General features: G+C 38.6%; 1 protein-coding gene across 2 annotated transcripts in view; it reads left to right on the top strand.

Annotated features, from left to right (window-relative positions):
• The window catches only part of SLC22A4 (solute carrier family 22 member 4), a 62,113-nt gene that overhangs the window by 11,465 nt on the left and 24,422 nt on the right, over nucleotides 1-26,226 (top strand). For both annotated transcript variants that reach the window (XM_044454209.1, XM_044454208.1), the window contains exons 2-3: nucleotides 15,706-15,809; nucleotides 18,085-18,239. In XM_044454209.1, the coding sequence (XP_044310144.1) occupies nucleotides 15,706-15,809; nucleotides 18,085-18,239 (259 nt within the window). The remainder of the gene's footprint in view (nucleotides 1-15,705; nucleotides 15,810-18,084; nucleotides 18,240-26,226) is intronic.

Raw genomic sequence — 26,226 nt, 5'->3', positions numbered from 1 at the left:
GTGACATCTTCTTGCAAAGTCACCTGTCTATGAACTTGCAACCTGTATTTGAGATTTTTGATAGCTTTGGGAAGCTATATTGTTTCATTACTGATTAAGGTGACCTTTCCTGAATTAACCATACTCTTAATACCTGGTTTGATCTATCGTGAATCATTCAGTACAGGGACAAATTGACACTGGTAGTGGGGAAATGACATGTCTCCTTAATTTGGGGACTAATTCTGCTCTCTGATTTGGAGCACTCAGAAAAATTTGTGTCCATAGCTATAGAGGAACATATGAATACATAAAGGTGCAAATAAAAATATTCCATCACTGTAAGATAGAAATGTAGAGTACAATGGAAGTTATTGTTAGCTTCCTTGACTCTTGACTCCTTGTTGGGGCAAAGGGGAGATAAGAAGGAAGTTGTTCATCTCCTTTATCACAGGCAAAACAGTGACCATAAAGCATGTTATGGAAAATTACTTTTACTGGCTAGCACTGTCCACTTGTGATAAGGAAGTATGAACATCTTACCTATCCTGTATCACTGCTGAGTATTTCTTTTAATATACTTTGGGGCAAACTAGTGCCTCTTTGCCAGAAACCTGCAGGCATTTAAAAAACATGTTGTGCTTAGTGTGGGAAGCTAATTAACAGAGCAGACACGTGGAGAGAGTTTAAGAGTTTCCTCTTCTGCTGTGATGCTAAACAAAATTCTTCTGGAAGCACATGTCAAGATATTCCTCAGTATCCAGAATTAAAAGTTGCAATTCATGTTAGAGATCTAAAATGTCTAATTTTGGAGTAGTGGTGGGGCATTGGGCAGTTTTTCTTGCGAGGAGAGACAAATTTACAAATATGTAAATGCAATATTTGCTTTCTAATCAACTTTACAATAATTGTGTTAAGAAGTATGGGTATAAGACACCACTATAAAATACCCTAATAGAGAAGGGCTTTGTTCGTCTGTGGAGCTTGTAGAAAATCCTATGCTTTGCCTGTAGACAATTAGTAGAGTGGGTAAAGCAACAAAGGTGATCTTTACCTTTCTATTCCAATTTTGTTGCTACTCCACATTCCACATTTTGAGTGTATCTAATGCAGTCTGGGATGGAAACTGAGAGGTTTTAGGATCCTGTAGCTCCCCAGAGCCTCCTCACCCCTTTCCTCTTTTAGAGCTCCAATCTCAGATGAAGGAGCCACGAAAGTGGTCCCTGCAATTGCCATCAAGGGTGGAAAGGGGAAGGAAGAAACACCACTTTTCTGACTTGGCCTCTCAAGGTCTGCAGCCTCAGAGTGGAACTGCAGTCTCCTATGGTTTCTCAATACTTTCACAGAGGATTGTAGGATTGCTCTATAAGTAAGAGTTTGCACACTGGGAAGCAACAGGAAATCACATGTGATTGGAAATTGAAACCATCAACTTTGTACATAGTAAACAAAGGAGATATTTGCTATCTCGAAACAATTAGAAAGGGGTAGACTTTGCCATTGCTAAACAAAAGAGCATTATTTTTTAATAAAAACTTAACTTTTCTAAAACATCAAAGAATTACGCTAAATTTGGATATTGAGTTATACTTTGTAATAGTACAGCATCATTGTGGAAGAAATCGAGTTTCACCTTGCGTTTAGGTTTATCCAAGTAAGTAGGTGGAATACAGCATGCTCACCAGCAATTCCTGGAAAGAGAACTGAAAGTGACAGGAGTATTCCCTGGCGGCGGCGGCAAGTGTTTCTCCCCACAAAGAAAAAATCCTTCCTTCCGTCCTTCCTTCCTTCCTATTTCTTGCTTATACAGAAGGAAATAACTATTAACTCTAATTACTGTGGAATGCAAACTATAATCATAGAGGCACCAATTAACAAACATTTACCTGCATGCTTCTGTGTTAATTTGCAATAGGCACAAACTTCATCTTGTTTCATCTTGTAAGATTTAACAAATGCAGACTGTATCGTAAGTTATCACAAGTGTGACCTTACCAAGTCTTATCAAGAATATGTACAAAATGCCATTCATACATGGTTCCTTTCTCCCCAGGCCTAGTTCACCAGAAATATTCAAAGCCTGAACATCTTCTACTCCAGCACTGTGCACACTTCATTGGTAGTGAGCACCACTGGACTCTATAGAACATTCTGGGCCGGAGGACTTACCTAATGCTACTGTGTTTGCCAACATTTTGAAAGTACTTCTACTCAAGGAGTTGTTCCCCTTATTTCATGCCTTTACATCTCTAGGGGAGCATATACTGTATATAGGTATGCACAGTTTAATTGGAGTTAGCATGTAGTTCCAGAACAAATTATCTGTCTTTCCTGCAAACATCTTTCTTCCCCTTCAAGTCCAACTATTCATTGTTCTCCCCTTCCCACCACCATTTCTGCTTAAAGCAGCAATCTCACTTACATGAAAGTATGATTACCAACAGTTTCTCTGAAATTGTTTTGATTCTTAAATACAAGCTGAATGATAGGATGTTGTTAGTAATTTTGATTTGTTTTCATAGCTGGTGATAATCACTAAAAATACATTTTCTGCTTTAAAAAAAGAGGGGAAAAGCACTTAAAAAGCACTAAAAGCACTATTCCCTCTCTGCCTCTGTTTTACTGCAAAGCTTCCAGCCATATTTCTGTGCAGGGTGAATAAAAACAGTGATTTTTTAAAAAATGATTTTTAATTGAAATTGAATTTTTTAAATAAAATGCTATTTGAGGAAAATTTATCTAAAAATGGTTTTCTATTCAAGATGCATTATAGTTCAAAGGCTATTCACAATGAAAGAAGGGTTAGTTTTTAATTATGTAAGATGAGACTGTATATTCATGTGATGTTTAAATGTTTTGGTAAATGAGTTTCATTAATCCATTCACAATGTCGTGTTCTTCTAGAAGCTTCTGTAAGAGTATTGGGCAGTTTTTTCTATCTAGAAGATATTATCACAAATGCTTGGTTTTACAATCCTCAAAACAGTGAATTTGTGTCTGTCGAGATTACATGTTGCTTCTTCACAGCAACATTTTTATAAAATGAGCATACAGGGTTGAGAAAACCTTAATCCCATTGTTTGTTTGCAAATCTATGTACACGGAATCAACCCCTTACCTCTTAAATGCTAAGTTTCAAAAAATCAATGAATAGAAGATTGTTGGGAGTGGAATAGAATAGATCTGCACAAGAAGCTTAAGTGTGAGCAGGGAGGGGCAAGCAGTACAAATGAAAGTGAACCTTTTGAGAAGAATAATCCACAAGTCTGTGTATCTTTTTGTGTATAGTCTGAGGTTTATCATATTATTCTTTCCCTGGATCAGAAAACCTATAATGGTAGCAAGCCATAAAAGAGACCCAATTTGAGAATGTCATGGGGCACTCTGTCAAAAGCTTTGCTAAAGTCTAGGCAGATTATGTCCACAGTGTTCCCTCTGTCCATTTGGGAGGTTACCCAGTCAAAAATGAGATTAAATTAATCTGACAGGATTTATTTTTGATAAATCCAAGTTGGTTTCTATTACGCACTGCATTTTCTTCTAGATGATTGCAGGCTGATTTTTTAATAATTAGCTCCAGATTTTTTGCAGGGATTGATGTAAAACTAACTGGTCTGTAGTTGCCAGGTTCATCTTTTTTCCCCTTTTTGAAGATAGGGCCAGTGTTCGCCCTTCTCTAGTCCTCTGGCACTTCTCCTGTTTTCCAAGATTTATCGGAGATAATAGGCAGTGTTTTGGAGCAACTGTTGTGTTTTGGCATAAATTTCTATTTCAGCCTCCCTGATCTTTGCTGACATGTACTTGTGAAAGGTGGAGGCTGGTCATCTGCTTATAGCACTACTGCACATAGGCATGCTACCCCTGCCAGGAAGAAAGCTGCTTAGAAATACCTTCTTTTGTGTTTGGTTGCCATGTGTTCCAATTTCATAACCATACATTTTGATAAAGTTTTTCTTTAAAACCTCCTCTTCCTTGTGAATGTATACCTTGTATAGCTCACAAATGTTGTTTTTAATACACCTTCATAAATTTGTATAATTGTTACTGTACACACACTGCACTGTGTGATTTTGGGTTTTTGTTTGGTAAGCACATGTGGAAATAATAAATGATTTCCTTCTGCTATGACAACCAATAACTATTTTCAGTTTCATGTCCCTGGTATTAAAAATGCATTCTTCATTCCAGAGCCAAGCTTTTTGGCAAGGCAGATCATGGCTTTTATTGAAGCAGGGTTTTTATGAGTGCACTGATCTTAAAAGTAATTTGTGTTGAGAATATGAGGTTATATATTTGTTTGTGTCTCTAGGGATGTCCCATGGATATGTAAATGTGGAATCCTGTCAATGTTAGCATGTTGTCATGTGTCACACAGAGGTAAGGTTTGTTGCACCCTGGTGTAAGCAGGTGAGCTAATTAGTAACCTTATACTGAGTAACAGAGTAAAGTCTTAGAGGTGGGGCACTGTGCCACAGACTGTTCTGAAAACAATTTGCAGCCTGCAGTCATAAGTCACCCCAGCTGAATTTCTAAAGCATAGTTTTTTTCTCCCGTATCAGCTGGGTTCTTGTACATGGAGTCAACAGATCTTTGTATTCCCCTCCTCTTGCTCTGTCCTCCCCTACCATGGGTGCATACAGAGAAAAGATTTGCATGTCTGTCACATGCACCCCCATGCATGTGACAGACATGCAAACAATACCAGGATACCAGTGCAAGGAAAAATCATATCTGCAGTAAATAATGATGAAATTGGACGATCTGGTAACTGCAGATTTCAGCTAGCATGTCAAATCACTTTTGCGAAGCTGGAAAGTCACAGGCTGCAACCACATGGTGAACTGGAGTAGGTGGTTGAATTGACATAGGGTCTTACAGGCCCCTTCCATTTCTATGTTAGTTCCATTCTTTAGTGAAGTGCACTTTTATGCTAAACTTCCAAACTAAACTTTGCCCTGTGATAATGTTTAGTTAAAGTGACAGAAACTTAGTGACTAGTTAATGACTAACATATCAAGCACTGATATGTCAAAAGGGCCATTTTGCATAACATCAATAAAAAGGCTAAATTTCTTCAATGTTGTATGTGGTAGTGCTTTGAGTGAAAATGTTTTTTTGTGTGTGTGTGTGTTTGTTTTCTTTTGAAGAGCCTTATCCTCTTGGAAGATTGGTTTCTGCTGTTTGTGCTGATGGATTGTAGTCTTTTAAAAAGATGAATTGGTTGGGAACCTGTGGACCTCTAGAGGTTGTTGGATAAGAATTCCTACTATCATTGAACATTAGTCATGCTGATTAGGGCTGATGGAATTTGGAGTCCAATAGCATCACCCAGCTGATCTCAACAACTATGGGCTAGCATCTTACCTCTTTCTGGACAGTGTTGGGCATATGGTAGCATCTAAGTACCTACAAGTTTTACTTTTGATATAACTGATTATTTAGATGCTTTGTGGTGTAAATTTGGTCTTTCCCTGCCCTTGGAATACACTATTTCGATTTATATGCAAGGAAGAATAATATAACCAAGAATGCTATTTTTTATTAAATCATTTCTATAGGTGATTAGGGTATGGCTTAAATACCTACTTTAGTTATATGCAGTGTTTCCCACCCTATGAATGCTGGCATTTTTCTTTGATTACAGAGTAATTGAGAAAGGGGCAGGTTGCAGAATTGCTGCAGTGAACTGTGACTTATTTAACCCATGGTGGGTTGCAGCTTATGTGGTTGTCCATTTTGAATATTTAACTCCCAGTGGAGGCTTGACATCTTTGGGTCATTCAAACATGGGCAACATGGCTTGTTTGAAGATTAAACTGGATTATTTGAGAATTGTTGTGTTTCAACCAATTTAATTTTGGGATGTTAATTTATTGGTTGTATTTTGGCATGCTGTGTGATGGTTTTATAATTTTATTATGTAAGATGATTGTAACCTATTAATTTTACTGTTTCTATATGTTTTATCAGTGTATTAATCATGCTGTTTTCCACATTTGTAAGCCACCCAAAGAACATTTGGGTTATGGGGTAGTGTAGAAGTGGAATGAAATAATAAACAAATAAATAAGCCTACTACGAGTATTGCTTAAATAAGTCTCAGTGGGTTATAGTGATTCTTCAAACCAGAACAGAATGTGGTGTTTCACAAGTTAATATTTTCAGTATTTAGATTTGGACTGTTTCGGTCTAGATTATAAATTTAAACTGGTTTCAAGCTAGTCTGTCATGGTTTTCCTCCAAGAATCCTGGCAAATGATATTTGACAACAGAGCTAAGGATTTTCCGGTAAGGCAATTCACAGTATTAACATTTCCCAGAATTCCTGCCTTGGGAATGATAACAGCTAAGTGGGGTTTGAAACCAGGCTTAAACAGCCCACTCTTTACTAATATCAGTTACTTTTGGAATATACTAATATTCCTGTTCCTGGCTGCAGTTTTTCTGTATTGAGATTTGCTTTGTACTGGCTGCCTCTCTCTATTTGCCTTGCTGCAGTGCAAATTAATTGACTCAGTTTGTCAGGATGGCTGCAGTAATCTCTGCTTCATATTTCCTGATTACTAGCAAGTACCTGGAAAGAAGCACTTATTCCTATCCCATAGGGTTTTTTTTTCTCATGGCTTAGGACTCAGTCTCAGCAGCAGTGCTAGACTCCCCATTTATGTAAGAACAAGCAAGCAGATGGGAATAAGGACAGTGGCTTGACATGTTATAAATATCCATCATGGGTCATAAAATTTGATTCAGAGATCATGAAGTATATAATACCTGTTTACAGGGGAAACCTTGGAACAATAAGTGCTGACTCATTGACTGGATTCGCATGACATGGCAATATACCTTGGTTTATAAGGTGCCATCCCAGAGAGGCATTTTGAGCTTGCTGCAGCTTTTTTTTCTTAATGGGTTTTTCCCCTGAGATTGCAAAAGCGAGCTGTCAGCTCATTCTTTTGATCCCCATTTTGGTAGCTATGAAGGCATCCAGGGTGACCTAGTGGTACTTCAGAAGGGCTGTGTATGGTTGCCTGGTATTCTTTTAATTCCATCCACTTTTTGCAGTTAAAAAAAATATTGCCTCTTTCCCAGCTGTGGATGACCACAGTTTCATGGAAACTTGAGGTGGGAAATTATGAGGGGGAAGGATTATGTGTCCCAAGCAGCCCTTCAGTTCTGCAAGTGCCTCCAAGGTGGTAGCATCTCAAGAACATGTAAAACTCAGTTTAATTGATGTCTGACATCTGAGATGAACTTTCAGACTGCACTTGTATTGTTCAAGTGGTTGGGAAATTTCAAGGAGTAAAAAATCTTTTGGGGCTGAAAACTGTATAGGAGTGTCAGGTATATCATAAATACAGTGGCTTATCATGTACAAATCCACCCAAAGACTCCAGTTAGAAAAATATTTTCCAATACTCTGGTCCATAGGTAAAGGAAATCTTCATACATAGCCATAGATTAGAGTGAAGAGATAAGCAAGGGATGGAGTGTTCAGTTTTGCTGGTGGCTGTAGTGCTCCTCCTGTTGTCTCCATTATCCCCACTGATTACTGTTCCACTCACTGGGTGGGTTTGTACTTCATAACAAGCAAGGATGGAGAGGTTGCCACCATTGGTGGTAACTTACCATCATTTCCCTGACAGCTTATCACAAATCCCAGCTGGTTTTGTTGTTTTCTATCTCATCTTCTGCTAGTGCCACACATCCCAGCAGCCACCACATACAAATCCCTTTCATTCATTACTCTGTTGTTCCCTGTCTAACTCAGTTGCCTTTTCCAGATTGGCTTGCTGTGGTTTTGAGGTGGATTTTCCCTATCCTCAGTCCTGATAGTACCTCTCTCTTTAATGCTTTCTGACCAATCAAGCCTCCAAAATTTGTGTGTGAGAGGCGGGATACACTTCTGCTATAATTCCTCCCTTTTCTCTATGTGAATTAATGTGCTTTCTCCATGTTCTCAGCAAGTAAGCAGAGTGACAGGCCTAATGTGTAACTAATAGGAATAAAGCAAGTGATTATCTGTGTGGTTGTTAAGAAGCCATGGGTAGTAAGGATCAGTGCATTTATGCATTTGCAGACACAGATTTTCTTTAAGGTTATGAGAAGAATGGACAGTCAACTTTAATTCATTTCCTCCTGGAGAGAACAGATTACTCACTTGTGCAGTTAGATCAGTTTCATTCCAGTCTCCATTGTTACTGCTGGCTATGACAGGTCTCCTTGGTGTTCTTGAGCATGCCTGTCTGCTCTGATTCTGCTAACGAATGAATATGCAGCTCTTGCTTCTTTTCCTTGTACGAGGATGGTCCTCAGGGATAATTGAACTGCCTGCATGCCATATATGGGTGATACTCCACTGTCCCACCCTGTTTGGTCAAGGGACTGAAGGGTTAAATGAAGAAATGGACAGGAAGGAGGATGCCCACAGCCAATCAGTGTATGTAAGAGGAAGGAACAAATAATTGGGATACCATTCTTCCCACAGCAATGAATATTTGATAGAGAAACCCTGTGATAGAGGGGGATCTATCTTCCCTTCCCCCTTTGTAATTGCTTTTTACAGCAGACATCAGCCTTGGAGAGTGAATGTATCTGTGCATGTGAAAGGGAGAGAGAGAAATAAAAATCAAATTAATTGTGGAATGTATTGCCAGTGCTGCAACCAAAGGTACCAGTAAGCTCAAAGAGACTAGGAAAAAGGAATAGCAGCAATGGGGGTGTAGCTTTTTGATTTTTTGGGACTGTGAATTTATTCCTCTTTTAGGATCTTTGTGTGTTTGTTTATATCTCTGAGTTTTGGCTTTAAAGAAATAATCTTTTAAGAATGGCCTCTCCTTTTGTAATTGTGCTCTGGATTTTTTTGCTTTAAATTTTTTTGAACTTCTCCCCCCCCCCCCACAATTTACTTTACAAGGAGTTTTAACTGAACATGTATTCCTATTTTCCCTTACCTATATGATAGATTGATGATGGAGGAGAGAAATGTGGGCTGAAAGGGTTGCTGAGGGTTCCTGCCATGAGTCATTGGTTAAGTGGATTATAAATTCAATTATAAAAATAAATCAACTGCAATCCCTTGACTTAGCCTCCCATTTGCTATCCTCTATCCCACCAGCCACTGTATTATGGTTCACTTACCCATTCACCAAATACCTGCCAAAGGTATTGAACTACAGCATATACTGGCTGAGAATGATGGGAGTAATTGTCAAAAATAGCTTGACATTTCCAATCATGGAAATTGGGTACACTTATTCAGTTGAGCATATTTACAGAGCCTTTTCCAGAACCTTTCCTGCTTTGACAGAAACATAAATTTAGGCTTTTTCAAGCCTTCCCTGTGTGTGTGTGTGGCAAGTGGTGAGGTGTGATATGTGTAAAAAAGAGTGAGACCAATCCATACTGCTTCGTTACTGATGTGGGCTAAGAGAAAGTCCACGACTCCATCCATGTCTACTTCCAGCTTTAAGCATCAGTCACAGTCACCATGCCTCTCCCTCATATACCCTCTGCGTATATGTGTGAATGAATACGTCTAGGATAGTGTGGGACTGAATTCCCTCTCCATCATTCCTAGTGGCACTGTTACATTTAAATTGTGTTAGGATGAATACCAGATTTTGTCAAAAATGCAGTTCCATCCCTCTTACCAATTTGCCAACCATTTGGTGGTATTAAAATATGTTGAATGAAAGCAGTGCTTGCAAACCCAGGATAATGTGGCATAGTGGTTAAAAGTGTGGGACTGCAACTCAGTTGGGGTTCTAATCCCTACTCAGCCATGGAGCTAACTGGGTGACTTTGGACCAGTGACAGACTCTCAGCCCAGCCTACTCACAGAGTTGCTGTTGGGAGCATAAGCTTGGAGGGAGGAGGGGGGGAGGAGAAATGGCAGGGCATAAATAAATAAAATAATAAATTAGTTAGATTTCTCCATGCAAGACAGTGTTGTCATGTCTAAATTATCCTACCACACAAAGGAAGATCCATCATACAAACTTTTCATATTACACATCTACAGATGTTTCTGCTTCTGTCTCCAGTTTCACAAGAATAATATCTAGTACAGCCATGGTCCATTTCATTAATTAAATGAGCAGTATGCTTTTAAGACATGATTCCTTGGGAGCCAATTCATTCGTTTACTGTGCAAGGTAGGCAGCATTCAAAGAGGCTAGAACTGTACATTTTTAAAGACTTAGGAATTGAAGTGAAATGGTACAGAGTGGCCATCTTGGTTTGGGAAATGGGTTATTGTTGCAAGAGGAATAAATGCTTCTCAAGCTCTTGGAGACCAGAGGTGATTGACATGCAGGTATTTCACAAAGCTACGTATATGGGAAAGAGGACAATTGTGGCAAGGGGAGGAAAGGACCATGGGAAACTCAGAGAAAGGAATTATAGAGTCAAAAAGGAAAGGCTAATTAGATCATTGGATGCTTTTCTAGCTGTTGTCACTCGCAATGGATGATGATGCAGGTATAGTGGAGGACAGTACTGAGTTGTCCATTGTTATAGTTCCTCTTGAAGTGCTGTATGAGGTCCTTAATACAAAAAAGTTGCATATCATAATTTAAATACAGCAAGAAATAAAAGAACACAAATCGCTGGATTATATTTCTCAGATGCAAAATAATCAACATTGGTTTTGTATTTATGTGACAATGAATTTTAACTTGATTTAACATCAAGAAAAAGCCATATTAATTCGACTTTTTATAGTTTTGGCATTAATTTGGCAGTTTATAGTTTCTAAGACATGTAAGTGAATTCAGCTTATGTCCTAATTTTACAAAATAAGACTTGGAGCAAGCAGGCAAAAAACTGAGTATTCTTTCTTTGTAAACTACCAAAGGTATGTAATTAGAACAGTGACTGGCCTTGATCAACTGCTGGCCTTTTTATTGTGCTGAAAAGATGCCCCAGCCTAACATTTATTTATTTATTTATTTATTAAAACATTTCTACTTTTGTGTTTGTGTTCTACATAAACTTTTGTGTATTTATAATGTGGAAAGTAAAATTCTAGATTTTTAGAGGCATATTTTATATTTGGTAACAAATCTACACTCCATTTGGTGACTGAAGTAGGTATGTGCTATAATAAGGATGCAAATAATATCACTTAGATTTGTGTAGTTATAACACGCTTTGTGGGCAGTTAGATCACTCTGATCATATTAAATTTGCCTTCTAGTAATAGGCAGTGCTTACCACTGAGTAAACACATTGTGTTTAGACTATATTTGAATAGAGCACTTGAAGCCAGGAAATGTATGTTTTATTTGCCTTCTAACATTGCCTAACACTTCTGACCTACTTTCATAATCTTCAGATCTAATCTACCCTTAAAAATGTGCAAAACCCATCATGTACATGGTTGAAACATTCACTGCTTTGAAAATGACTAAAGTGGCCAAGGAGCCTAGCTTTATTTTCAGACCACTGCTGCTTAAACTAATTGTGTTTTATATTTCAGTCATGTAAACTTAATGCATAAACAGGACCAATAATCCTTGAAAATATGAGGACAGAATTTATTCTTTTTAAAAAAAATATGTATCTGTAAGATTCAAGTTCCCACACACCCAGTTTAGACAATGGCAGGCATTTTTTCAACCATCTGGTTAATTTTCAAAATTCTAACATCGTATGTTGATGAAAAGATATTCTCAAGGCCAGGAAATCTGGATGGGAACTGTGATCATTCTTGTTTCTTCAGCAATCAGCCAGTGCCAGATGTTGGCTCAGGAGTGATTGGTGGTGAACTAACAAACATAATTTGGACAAGATGGATATAATATCGACCAAAAGTTCCCAGCAGTCCAAGGGACAAGATTCAACTTATTTTGGATGAGGCTGCACTCCCTAGGAAGTAGCAGGTGCAAGGCTTAAAGGTTCTCCCTTGATCCATTGCTTTCTCTGGATGTGCAACCGCTGGCAGTTAGAAAGGAGCACTTTTCTCCATTCTGAGTAGTTTGCTGTTTCTGGAGAAGAGGAATCCAAAGTCATATACGGGCTTGACTACTGGTTATATAGAGACTTGTCTACTGCAATGTTTCCTGCATAACACTGTCTTTAAATATTGTTTGGAAGCTTCCATTGTGTAAAATGTAGCAGCCAGATTATCAGGCTTGAACACAGCACCTAAAATTAATTAAAAATCAGCTCTCACCCCCCCCCCCCACAACTGTGTCATTATAGTGCCTGCTCTTAGCTTTTAAGGTTTATCCTGTCTGCTAGGCTTTTAATGTCTGTTTAATGTTTCTGTGTTTTATTGGACTGTTAATTGTTTAAATCCTGCTTTGATATTTTAGTGAAGCATTTTATCCCTTTGTAAGCTGCTTAAGAAACAAACTAAGTTCTACTTACTTGACAATGCCAGGTTTGCTGAAGAAATACTGTAGCAAAGGATTTTAGGGCAGAATCAGCAGGCAGGGATAGTAATTGCTCAGCTCTCACTGCATTTAATCAGTTCTTCCCCTGTAAACTCCCCACCCCCCACCCCCGTTTAGGCTTACCACACATATGGGCTCTTTGCGCATGCACGGAGCAGTTTTCAGGAAGATTCCAAAGCTGATTTAGTATTTGGCAGGACTACAGCCACAAATGTGACTAGTGTGAGGGTGAGGCTCCTGCCGAGACCTCAGCTCTTCTTCGACCGCCATCTTGAGCGCATCAGGAAGTTCTTCTCCCACTTACCTCACAATTTGTTCATTTCTGACAACTTCTTGCCTGTTCACGGGTGTATTCCTTTTCCTTTCATTCTATATTGTTCTGTTTTAAGCAATAAACAAACAAACAAACTTCGAGGATAAGAGTTCTAGCTGGTATAACCACTAAGCCCTGTTCTTCATTACGCTTTGTCAGAGAGACAAAATGGTGCTCAAGGCTCAGTTTCACAGTTGTACTATGTGCAGCAACAAACTCCCTCCTACAGACGGCCATTCTCTTTGCCTGTTTTGCTTGGAATCATGCCATCGATTCTTACTATCATTGCCAAGCTTTCAGAAGCAGGCAAGAAAACATGGAGCTGACCAACTGAAAGCTGAGCTTTGGAGCTGCCTCCTCCCCCAACCATGGACATGATGCTGGCTTTCCTGCCTGCAAAAATTCTTAAAGTGGTCAAATGGGAAAAGACAGATAAGAAGACGAAACCATCTAAATCACTCACCCTTAGCAAAGAGAAGGGGAGCATTAAGAGTGCCCAAACCTAGGATGGATTGTAGAGAGACTATCCTGAAACATTTGGGTCAGATATGTTTATTGAGGGAGTAGAGGTCCAGGATAGGACAATCCATCCTTTTTAGGGACTGTAAAATAGCTGGAATAAAACCCAGGGGTTTTAGGTGGTGTGAATTCTATAGCTCCCTTGTGAAATGAGGAGGAGATTTCATCCAGGAGGGTGTCGTGTGCGTGCGCTCGGATGAGTTTTCCAGGCATGCAGGAGATATGGATGGCTCTGGTGGGAATGATGGCTCAGACTCGGAGCGGGGGGGAGTGGGTAGCTGAACCCACCATGGCTCAGAGTTCTCACTCTGATATTGGAGTTGCTGAGACTGGCGAGGCCCTGGCTGCCCAAACTCTCCCATTGAGCCAGCCCTAGATCAAAGCACTTCAAGGACAACCACAGAGGTCCTCCTCCTTCCTGACTGTGGGAAAGAAGCTGGCAGGGAACAAGCTGGGGAGAGGTTCTTGAGATCGAAGTGTATTGTCCTCGTTCTGAATGGTGTTCCATTCTGTTGGTTTGGTGGCTAGATAGAGTAGATGGAGGTCGTCTATCAGAGAAGCAAATTTTCTGAGTGGGGTCTCAGCTCATCAAACCTCTGGAGGGGCTCCCCTGATTTTCTACGGTGAACTAAAACTGTTCTTATGCAAATAACCCTCTGCAAATTAATCCAGTTCCTCAAAATTGTCCAGCTTAAAATTTTCTGGAAACCCTACATCACTGCCTCCCCTCAGAATTCTTTAATAGATACTATGGCACTAGAATATGATGTAAAGGTAAATGTTTCCCCATGACATTACTTATTCTTAAAATTATTTAGGGGTTGTGTTTTATTTCAGTCATTCTTCAGGGAGAAAAAAAACTCTGAAAAGTTCATTTTTCCCTATGGTTCCCACTTTCTTCAGTATTTTCCTTAAATCAATTAGAAGGTGTTGAAGTGTCCAAATAGGAAAAAGTAGAAATGAGTTGTTAGTTTCGATTCTGTTGCAACTGAGTGGACATTCAGATGATTATTTCCACCTGTGTAACTGATGCAGAACTTACAGAAATGTAGCCCAAGCTTTGCATGAGTCAGATCTAGCTGCTGACATTTCTGTGCTTTTTTGACTTTCTTCTTAACCTTATTTGGCCTAGAATTATGAAAAAAATGATCTTATATTCAGTAGATGCGTGTGAACTCCATACACACAGGCAAGTTATTTGCAATACAGAGCTAATTACTTTTAAACCTTTAAGTGATGTTTATCAAAGTAGACTAACTGGCAGAAGATAAATGGTAAGGCAGAGCCCAGGAACATCAACACTGATTTGCTCCAAGCTATTAGTCTTCAACAGATGGGTCATAAAACCACAGTTGCATTGCACAAGTAGCAGCATGCATGAACAAGGAAGAGAAAGGCATATATTAAATGTACCTACATATATGCATACAAGAGATAATCACAGATTCGGCAGCCTTAATAGAAAGCAAAAATTTATGGTCACTAGCAGGATTACCTCTTTCCCAGCTCAGCCTGAGCTTCTTAATGCCTTCAAAATCCTCTTTTAATAGCAAATAAGCTGACAGTTAGTATTGCCACTTATGGCAGTAAGTTTTATAAGTTAATTTTGTACTGTGGGAAAAATATTTTTGTCTGTACTAAATCTGTTAGCAGTCCATTTCTTCTCCTGCTTGTGATACTAGATTTGGAATTAGGAATGGAGAATCTATTTCCAGTTTGTGTCAGAGTTGCATTTAATTATAACTACTTTGAAAATGCATTAAAATTGCAGAGCTGGGTTCAGTAAATCACTTTTGTACACAATTTTGATCTAAAGACTGCATTGTAAAATTTGGGGGATATATTATCTGAAGGATATCTGTATTCTAATTTGCATATAAATCTGAGAAAAGTAAATCAGGTCAGTTTACTTAAAAATGCAGGCCAAACAAATTCTCCCCCATCCCTGACTGGATGAAACTGAAAGAAATATTCCTTCATTTGCTTTCTCTCTGACAATGTTTTAATCCTTCTTTGTGATCCCCACTTATTTGTTGATTCTAAGCTTTAAAAAAAATTCCCTGATAATTTCAGTTGCTGCACATTGACTCAATTTATATGATCATGGAGAAAAAAATTGCTAAATTGTCTCCCTGTGCATTTCAACTGTGAGTTGCCTAATTAACACACTTACACTTTCCAATCATGAGCTGTTACAATGTCTGAACCTGGTGAGGGAGGGTGGCTGGCTAGGGTTCCTTACAGACCACCCTAAAACCCAGAGCCTTTTTTTTTTTTTTTTGAGTTCCTCTATGGTTTATTTTCCCTCTGTAAACATGTGAGCTTGCTTGCTCAATGGTTCTTTTCATTTATCTCTTCCCCACTTTCCAAAGATCTTGTTCCGTGTTAGTCACCAGACTCCAGAATTCAGACTCCATCAGTATAGCTACTATCTAATTTGTTTGTACCCTAAGTAATTGCAAACTGACATGGAATTTGCTTGTGTTTCTCTTATAGTGGAATTTGGTATGTGATGATGACTGGAAAACCCCCTTAACTACATCTTTGTTCTTTGTGGGTGTGCTTCTTGGATCCTTTATATCAGGACAGCTCTCAGACAGGTAAAGTAAATGCATTCAGCTACCCTAGAATTTTGCTTTGCTTTTTTGTTTTGTGTTACAGTTTGGAGAAGTAGAACAATATAGACTTTCAGCATGAATCCCAACTCTAATCAGAACCAAAATCAGACATGCTTTCTGAATACTACAGCAGCAGGCTTTAAGAGACAGTGTCAGATTGAATTATCACTTTATGTTTTGCACTCGTTTGAGTATGCCTCAGTGAAATAATACTGCAGGACCAAGGTTCTTGACCCCCAGTGAATGCCTGAAATGGCAGATGGTGACAAATACTATATTCATGCAGTTTATGTCCTCAAGAGCCCTGCGGAAGTGGAAAAAACACGAATCTCTTTAGAGTCTTTGTACCCATGAGAGACAAAACACGTGAGTGAAGCTGACTAGTACCGAGACAACAATCATGGTGTCCCCAGACAGAGTGAGAGATATTTGTGGTTTTTCCACTTTTGTGGGGATCCTGTACTCCAAATCCCAACAAATATGAAAGGCTGACGGTCTTCCTTGGTTAAGTGACACTGTGGTAACTGAGACAACTGATAGGGGTCCTGCTGCTGCATCCTACACTTACATGAGCAGGTAGTTATGTAGCAGTGTGTGAAGCATACATAGTTCCACAGGAGAAGGAAATGAATAAAAATAAACTAATGCAAGCAGATTAAAAAAGGAAATTGTGCTAAGTGTGATAAATTGTAAATACAAGGTTCTTAAAATCTGTGATATAATTTGAGGACAGAATACAGCAGACAAGCTACATATAACCCGACCTCAGCCATTTTGTTAGGAAGCGTTTTGTTTTGTTCTAAATTATGAAAGTGTGAGCTTGAACATAAACTTTATCTTTTTCTGTTGGGCTATAAAATTAATATTGTGACCCCTTCCTCCCTGCATATTTGCACTTAGGATGGAATTCAACAGTGTCATTGCCACAATATAAACTGCACTGCACTAGCCTAAGAACCTCTAGCACAGCTCCTGGGAAATTCCGCTGCACAGGTTATTGCTATTGTTTGTGCCAGAAGTCCCTTAAATGAGTGCAGTGTGTCTTGCATAACATTATTGCATGACTGGATACTTTCCACATTGTTTAGTTAGCTCCTTAAGTTGTTGGTAAAGGGCAATCATGTGGCTTCTGATCTGCTGTGAAAACGCCAAACAGATTCATGTGTGCTACTGTCATATGCCATTCATGTTCTAGTTAGTAACCCGAAGATTGCCTTATTGAGCGCCTTTCTGCTTCGCTTACCAAGAGAAAACCAATTGCATAAATAATAAGCATGACATGCTGCCACCAAGTGTTCAGTTAAATATGTTGCCAAGCAGGGCAAAGGATTTTTTGCTGGCTAATTTTCAGAGGTTTCACTTTGCAAATACAAGCTGATAATATATAATAACATTATAACTACTGATATCTGTTTTCTAATTGTCATTATCCAATTGCATTTCCTAAGTAGCACTGCGGAAAACTATCGAATTTTATCTCTGCCTTACTGAATTTTCAGTGATCCAACGGTATAAATACATTTACAGTTTTAAGCAGAGTTTCTTCATCTGTAACTGTACTGCCTTTTGCTGCAATCTTATCATCAGTTTGCATCTGTGACTTGCTAGTACTAGATGTGCATTATAATGATTTGACTGTATTTTTATGTTTATTTTGGATGTTGTGAGCCGCCCTGAGGCTTTGTTGCAATGGGGGCGGCATAGAAATGTTTTAAATAAATATACAAACAAACAAAGCAGTCAGCATTTTAGTTACCTCATGCAATAGGATGTATGTATGTCTTTTTTTATTTTAAAGTTCTTATATACCATCTGATTATTATAAAATCTCAAAATGGTCTACATAAAAATGTATCAAGCTCTCTTGGGGTACCTTTGCCTTTAAGAAAATTACCTGGGAAGAAGAAAGCAATGAAGCAAGTGGGCATGTGTGCCCCTGTGCTCTGAACCAGGCATGCCTCAAATGGCTGCTGCTAATGCGGCTTATAACATGGGTGGCCAACATGCACTTGTGATATGCTTCTATATAGATTCCTGCCTTTTATTCTAATGGATATAATAATATTCAAATTGAATTGAAATTCAAGGTTCTATAGGCACAGATGTGACACAGTGGGCAGCAACCTCTGCTTGTAGGAGAAACATCTTTTCCATGAACTGGTTGCCCCTGCCTAGTCTTGGCTTCATTATCACCCTGAAATAATTCTGTTGTGGATCCATTGACAGTATTCTACTTTCTTTTTCTTTTTCCTGAAAGGTTTGGCAGAAAAGCTGTTCTATTTGCAACCATGGGTGTGCAGACAGGTTTCAGCTTCCTGCAGGTCTTCTCAACCAACTGGGAAATGTTCACAGTACTTTTTGTTATAGTTGGCATGGGACAGATCTCGAACTACGTTGTGGCCTTCATACTAGGTAAGACTATTTCTTTCATTTTAAACAGGTGTGTAGGATGATGGATTGATTGTGCCTAAGCACTATCATTTATGCATAGTGAGGAATGGTTTAATATTACAGTGGATTTCATATTTAGGCAGTGAAACTGTATTTTGGAAAACTATCAGTATTAATATAGGTTAAAAGTACAAAACATCATTTGTGGAAAACTGAGGTCAGCCCTCCAAACACTGGCTAGAAAAGGAAAGCTGCTGAACTTGCCAAATGAAAGGAGACACTTTCACCTTGATAATGGTTGTCAGTAACTGAAACATGCAAGAAGATGGTGCATTAAATGGAGTTTGAAAGTTGACACAAATAGACAAAAATGAGCTGGTTCAAAAATAGAATTCATGCTTTCATTTTTTTGCAGAATTCATTTGTCATAATCTAGTTTGACACCTTTGCTAAGACGTAAGATACACAGTGATACATGGGGTTTTTAGTAACAAAGAGAGGCATTCGCAGAAGAGAATCACCAGTTAGGAAGAGGTTCTTAACCTTTTCTCCCTCAGTTGTTTCCCTCCAGCCATATTGTAAAATATTTCTTCCTGCTGGGTTCACAATCTAGAAGAAAATCAGTTGTAGAGAAAACTGCCTTGGAAAGCTTTTGCTTTTCCTGTAGTAGTATTAATTGGCAGCCATATGTTAAGGGAATTGTTTGCTTGCTTGCTTGCTTGCTTGCTTGCTTGCTTGCTTGCTTGCTTGTATGATGTTTAGATCAGCACTAGGACTGACTTACAATATAGGAAGCCTAGTGGTAGGAATAGGTTGGGGTGGGTTGCTTCATTGAGTGGGAATGATTATATAATAAGCTTGCCCAGACTGTCTTGGTTAAAAGAAATAACTACGTATCATGCTTCTTTTAAAAACTTGCAGTACAAGCCACTAAGTTGTCTGCGGGCCATCAGTCTTGATGGTAGCTTAGTGCTTTAAAATATTCCTGCTTGTGCCATCCAAGGCAGGCAGTTCAAATAGGATTTTTTTGTCCCTGCTGGTCTTTTATTTCCGCATTCTGAGCTGTGCAGGCATGTAATATTCAGAGAGTTAATTTCACATTGTTTTACCTGATTGAATATATTACCATGATAGTCTGGTTCATTTAGTACTGCAGTTTCATTTTGTTCGAAAAACTATATTGCTAAATATTTTCTACGCAATCAGCTGACTCCCAGGAAGAGCCAGGTTTACAATCCTTAATGCTGATGTTTAAAAAAAGCAATTCCCACCTCCCCTCCCAAAAAAAAAAAAAAATTAAGGAGAGCATTCTTAGGGCATTTAACACTGTTTCTGCCAGGACAGCAACACTGAGGATCAGAATGCTAAGACTTTCACATTTGCCTCTTGTGCTTAGGAAGAATGTCCCCCTTCCATGGGGAAGGAGGCTGAAAGGGTTGAGCCTGGGATTCTGTGATCCCCCTGATACCTTGTCTTTATGGTGCAAGATTTTGGCTTACAATTCCAGACCACTGTTTTATTGCCAAACCAAGGTCAGGCATCCTATGCTCAAGGCTAAACAAGATGAGATGACAGGTGTGCCTTTTCCTTTTTAGAGAATTTCAGCAGTGGCGTGGAAATAATTTTTAGATGTTAAACTACCAATAAATTGCTGAGGAATGTGTCAAGCAGAAAACCATTAAAAAAAAAACAAAACCTGCCCTCTGCACATATGCTGAGTATGTAATGCTTGCAAATGTTTGGATATGTGAACCAAAAAATAAGCTGAAAAGGTAGACATTTAAAAAAAAGTCCTGTTGCTTTGGAGACTAGACTTGCATATACCTGCAAGTACTATAATATTCATACTTCTTCCCTATTGTTACGTTGTTCCATCATGATACACATGATACTTTACCGAGTAAGACTAAAAAAAACAAAAAACAAAGGTTCTGCTCCAAAGTCCATTTTGATGGCCATGAAGATAATGGGAGGGGAGAGACACACAAAGGTAACAAATGGCTTACTATGCAGAATAAGCCTCCATTGGGTGGAATTTGAGTGTCTGCCACACCATGTCTGTTTCCATATAGCCTCCTTCAGAACAACCTCTTGGAAATGCAGATTTTTGTCCTTTGGTTCTCCCCACACAGATCCCTCCACCCCATTCCAAACACAGCTAATTTGGTTATACTTTTCACTGACACTGGGCATTTCATGTATTAATATACTATTTATTGCTTATGCTGTTTTAGAAAGAAAATGTGAGGAAATGTTCAGCTTCCTTTTGAAATCCATGAAATTCCCCATGGTGAAAAGTTTTTAAAGACATGTTGAGACCTGATTTTTTTTTTCTTTGAAGTCTTTACTGGTAGCAAATGCCTGCATGAGTGCTATTATCTTAAGGGTTGCTGTTGTAGGTTGTTGTTGGTTTTTTAAGTGTACTGAAGTAATCATTTCTAAGCTATCTAAGGAGGTACTCATAGGGAACAATCCTCTGGCATCTAAACATGATCCTTGGATCACAGGATAGCTTGGATTCCCAGCTCTGAGGCAGAACAAATGCTGCTGTCTCCCCTCCCTCACAGCCAGTATAGAAAAAACTACTGGTTTCTCCCTGCAGTCATGAAAGCAGTCTTGAAGAGGGTGAATGTTTCAGGCAAAGGGAGGAAATTGGTGCCGTCAGGAGATGAGCCATCCTGAAGCTGCTTCAGCCTCTTTCCTTCCTCTTTCAAAATGCCCAGGGCAGCCATCTGTGGAAATGCAGAACAGGAAGAATGGCAAGGCGAATATCACCTCTGGTGTTCTCCCTGCTCAGCATTGGGTTAGCAAGAGCCTCCTTTAGTGTATAGAAGTGAAAAATATGTGATCTGTTTCTCTTTTTTTAATTCTCTGCTCAGCAACATGAACTGAGAAACAATTCATTTCTGTTAGCAAATACTGCAAGCAAAAAGGCCTTGGCATATTCTCTGCTTGTGCAAATATTTCTTTCTCATTTTGGTATTCCTTGATCCCAAAACTTCAGATAATGTCATCACAAACCCAAACACTGCAGCCGAAGTGGAGAAGGGCAAGAAGTTGGGAAAAGATCTATATTAATGGTGAACTTCTGGAGCAGAGATACTGATTTGTATAAGTAGGGAGACATGAGCAACAGTTGTGTGAAATGCAGCCGTGAAATGCAGCCAGTTAGCATGCTATATGAAGAATGTATGCCTATGGACTGCTGGAATCCTTTCAGTTGAGCATAGGTAGGGGCTACGCATGCTCATCTCAAATGATGATGGAGCAATTACTTTCTGGTAGGGAGGCCCTTGGCTTTTTTCCCCCCTTGGACTATGGGAAAAAACCATTTTGCTTTATTCTTGAAATGTGCCCCTGATCAGTGGGATCTCTGTGGCTCAGCAACTAGCAATTTTGTATTGTGTGTGTGTCGGCTGCTTACAAATAAATTCTAGAAACCCTGGGGTTCTTCATGCTTACTAAAAGTACCTTGATGAGGATATGTGTAACAGCAGGAAGCCTGCCGAAAATATTGTGTCTGCTTTTACCAATCTTCTTTTGAAATCTCTGTTTCAAATAAAATCATTAAGACTCAGTCCAGCTGGAAGAGGTTTTTCTTGGCTCCTTTTCTAGAACTGTTCTATAATGGCATTTCTCTTCTTGTTGCTCTGGTAAATTCAGTTGCTTGGGTGATTGCAGTTCTCTCTCTCATGCCGATGTAATCTGAATTTTGGCACATAAATATTTAAGAAACAACATATTGATGTCTTAGATTTCACATTTGTGTTAATTTTCCTGTAAAAAGAACTTTGATCCCTTTTGCAGATCTCAAGCTATGTGTCATACTTTGGTGATCAGATTAGAAAGTTTATTTCACCTAGTTTAACCTGGATCAAACAATACCTCATGATGGTGATTAACTTTATTAGTGCAATTTCTCTATCACTCCAAGATGTTTGAAAACTTATATTGATACACATTAATTTTTAAGCAGTCAGCTGGCTCCCTGGAATCATGGGTTATTTTTATATCCCACTTTTTTTCCTATCAAGGAACTCAAAGTTACTTACATAATTCTCCTCTTTGCGGTCATATTCTTACAACCCTAACCCCATGATGGTGATTAACTTTATTAGTGCAATTTCTCTATCACTCCAAGAGGTTCAAAAACTCTCTTGCTACGTATTAATTTTAGGCAGTTGGCTCCCTGGAATCATTGGTTATTTTTATATCACACTTTTTTCCTATCAAGGAACTGAAAGTTACTTACATAATTCTCTTCTCAGTCATATTCTTACAGCAACACCAACAACAATCCTGTTGTTGTAGCAGGTTGGGCTGAGAGTCTGTGACTGGTCCAAAGTCACCCAGTGAGCTCCATGGCTAAGTGGGGGCTAGAACCCAGATCTCCTGAGTCCCAGTCTCCCTCTGAACCAGGGTTAAAACCTTTAGTACCAGACAATGTTTCAAAACAAAAAAAAAGAATTAAAATAATTAAACAAATTATTCTTAAGGCATCCAAGACGCTACTTCTGTCATAAATACTGGTCCCTCCAATGCCTTTCAGTTAATACTGTTTTCATTGTCCCTACATGCTCTCACCCACAAATGGAGCTTGACTGCTAAATTAGACTTAATCAAACATTAATAAAGCATTCTAAGACTGTTCTAAAGCATAATTCTCACTCTCAGAAATAAAATTTCTGGAAATTTGAAGACCTGGGGAAAAACTGTTGATTCTTAAGGAGACTTAGGAAAAAATGAACTTTGAAGAAAATAAAAATATGTGTGTGTTTTCCCCACTCAGTCATATGTTAGGAAACAAAGTATGACTTGAAACATCCCTGAATATCCATTAGTAAAGGTATATCATTACAGTAATTTTAATAAGAAATGAAAGAAATAACTATGTTGGGAATTTTACAGAAATTTGACTCCCTTTTCTTCTCCATGGCTTCACATTTTTCAGAATATTTTAAGGCTTGTGTAAAAGTAATCAAATTACATATTTTAAAACTTGTTTGGAGGATTAATGATCATATAGCAATATATTAACACTCTGTCTTATGAAATATTTTCTTTTAGAATAATTTTTATTCCATTTTCCTTCAGAATATGGGAAAAACGGCCCTTGGAAAAACAAACATGCCCCTCTGCTTTCTCTCTCCCTTTTTTCTTCAACCTTGATATCTCTGTCCAGATGTTTAAGATTTCTGGAAGCTTTGTGGCTTAAAGGGGTGCTATTCTTAGAAACACAAGCTCAAGTTACCTTTGAATGTACTGGTCTAGCTTTGGATCCCAGTCAAAGTCTGCATCCTTCTATGAACATTGTAACTGGGGTTGCTCCATTGCATAGCCTTACTGAACCAGGTTAATAATAACTGAATGACTTGTAGGATCTCTGTACTAGGAATACTTTGTGAGTATGATAGGTAATTAAACAGTTCCATAAGGCAATCATGCCTGGATGAAAGTAGTTATGTATCTATTGGTCTTTTTTGCCCACTCAGCTGAGACAGCTAGAATTCATTCTTAGCTTTTTATAAAAAAAGAAATGGTTATTTTGAAATGTTGATGTAGTGATAAAATTGCTGCTGGACTTACTCCTAAAGACAGGTATATATTGCTGAAAATCTCATCCAGTTAAATGTATTCAATAATGTTATTTTTCGTAAATTAACTGAGAACTTGCTTTTCAGACTGAAGGAAACATGGAATTTGTTGTTATACCAAAGCCAAATAGTCAGAACTTACTGCAATTTACAAATGAATTCTTACAGTGTTTTTCCTTCAGCATTGGGATGACCCATCCTGATAAGATGCCTGAGAAAGGTGGACTGATCTATATGTTCAGTGTAGATTGGATTTCCTAGTCTATCATACATCTGATAAGCTTAGTTTTTGAACTTGCTGATGGTTGTATTGGAAAATATTAGTATGATTTTAGAGAAAGAAATACAGGACACTGTTGGTGAATAAGTAACAGTCTCAGCAGAAGAGAATAGAGGAGGGGTACATTCAGTAACTATCCTGTTCCTCTTCTCCACAGGTTTCTCAAATAGCTACATATTGTATTGTACTGTACTGTACTGTACTGTATTACATTACTGTACTGCCACAGGGTTCTGGGCAGTTGAGGCAAAATTTAAAACTTTAGAATATAATAGCAGCATAAAAAATCATGTAAAATTGCAATGTTTAAAACAGAATAAAACTAGAATAAAAGCTTATGTAAAAGCCAGTAGCAGGGCAAAGACTTTTATGGCACAATCACATTATTATTATTAGTAGTAGTAGTAGTAGTAGTAGTAGTAGTAGTAAAATTAAAATGGGGAGGAAATTATGCCTCAGGTAACATGGTGGCAGACACTTAGGCCATTAGAAGTCAATAATGGTATTGAATCTGGGGACACACTGGAAGCACAACACACAACAGAGTATCATATCAGTTAAATTACGTTGAGGATTATTATTATTATTATTATTATTATTATTATTATTATTATTATAACATTTCTATGCCGCCCCTTGCCGAAACCTCGGATCTTGCTGTTTTTGAACCAGTTGAAGTTTCTGAACTGTTTCCAAAGGCAACTGCACATACAACACATTGGAGTAATGCACACAAGAGGTTACCAGAGCATGTAACTAAGCTATATATCCAGATAGGGTCATGGTTGGTATATCAGCCCAACCTGATGATAGATAGGCACTGTCGCTACTAAGGCCACCTTCAGCTATTGAGTGGTGTAGAAATGTAAGAAATAAACAAGCTGCCCTTCAGTGCAAAGGTAAATTCAAGAGAAACCCCAAACTACAAACTTTACCAGGGCCATTTAAGAAACATAGAATGCTCCCTACTTGAGTATTATTATGCAATGTTTCAAACAGGAATTTTTCCAGCACTACCTGAAGTTGTCAGGAACTGAAGCTGGGACTTCCCATGTGTAAAACATGTGCTCTACCACTTGAACCATGTCAGTTAAAAGAACAGGTTGAACGCTACTCAGTAAGGCAGATTATTAAGGCCTATTAATAATGCCTCCGTCTTGTCTGGATTGAATCTCAGTTTATTAGCCCTCATCCAGTCCATTACTGCACCTAGGCATTGACTTAGAATACCTACTGGACATGATGAAAAGGAGAAACAGAAGTGGGTGTTACATGTATCTTTATGACACGTTGGTCCTCATCTTTGGATAACTCTCCCTAGTTTTTTTCATGCAGCTGACAGAGTGCAGGATAAAATAGAGCCCTGTTGAATCCTACCTCGTCAAGGAGCCAAGCCATATTCTTCTAGCACCGTCTTACCAAATTGACTATCCAAGCAGGATTGTAACTACTACAGCACCTCCAATGCACACTCCACATAGCCTACACAGGGGAATACCATTGTTGATGGTTTTTAAAACAGCTGAGAGGTCCAAGAAAATCAACAGGGCTGTACTTTTGCTGCCCTTCTCTTGGCAAAGGTCACCCTATTCTAAAACCAGACCTGAAGTCCAAGTGAAATGGATTTAGATAATTAGTTTAATTCAAGAATGTTTGAAGTTGACCAGAAACATTTGAGCATTTTGCTTAGGAAGGGGAAATTGGCACTTGGCCTATAGTTCTTAACATCTTCCAGGATTATGTTAGGCTTCTTCAGGAGTGGCCTAATACCGCTTCCTTGAAAGACATCTGAACCATGGCTATCTTAGGGAAGAATTTATAACTTCCTGGAGCCAGAGGTCTTCTCCCTATGAGATGTAATAACCCATGAAGAACAAGGGACAGGTATATGGGTGGCCAGTCAGACTTGACCCAGTACCTTTCCCTGATGTTGGGGTCTTTTTATCTTGCCTCAGTATATGTGTAGCCCTAAGAGCTTCATGAGTGCAATTTTGAAATTGATCCAGTGTGTATGGAACACTACTCTAAATTACTATATACTAAGTATATAATATGCTCAGTGAATTACTGAAGGTTAAAGGGATGGGGCTCACTTTTCCTAGAATGCATCCTTCAAATGTTGTTAAGCGATTCA

This window comes from Varanus komodoensis, unplaced genomic scaffold (assembly GCF_004798865.1).
Source record: "Varanus komodoensis strain SLA01 unplaced genomic scaffold, ASM479886v1 scaffold7_3, whole genome shotgun sequence".
In the NCBI taxonomy this organism is placed as follows: domain Eukaryota; kingdom Metazoa; phylum Chordata; class Lepidosauria; order Squamata; family Varanidae; genus Varanus; species Varanus komodoensis.
This window is presented reverse-complemented; position numbering and strand designations above follow the sequence as displayed.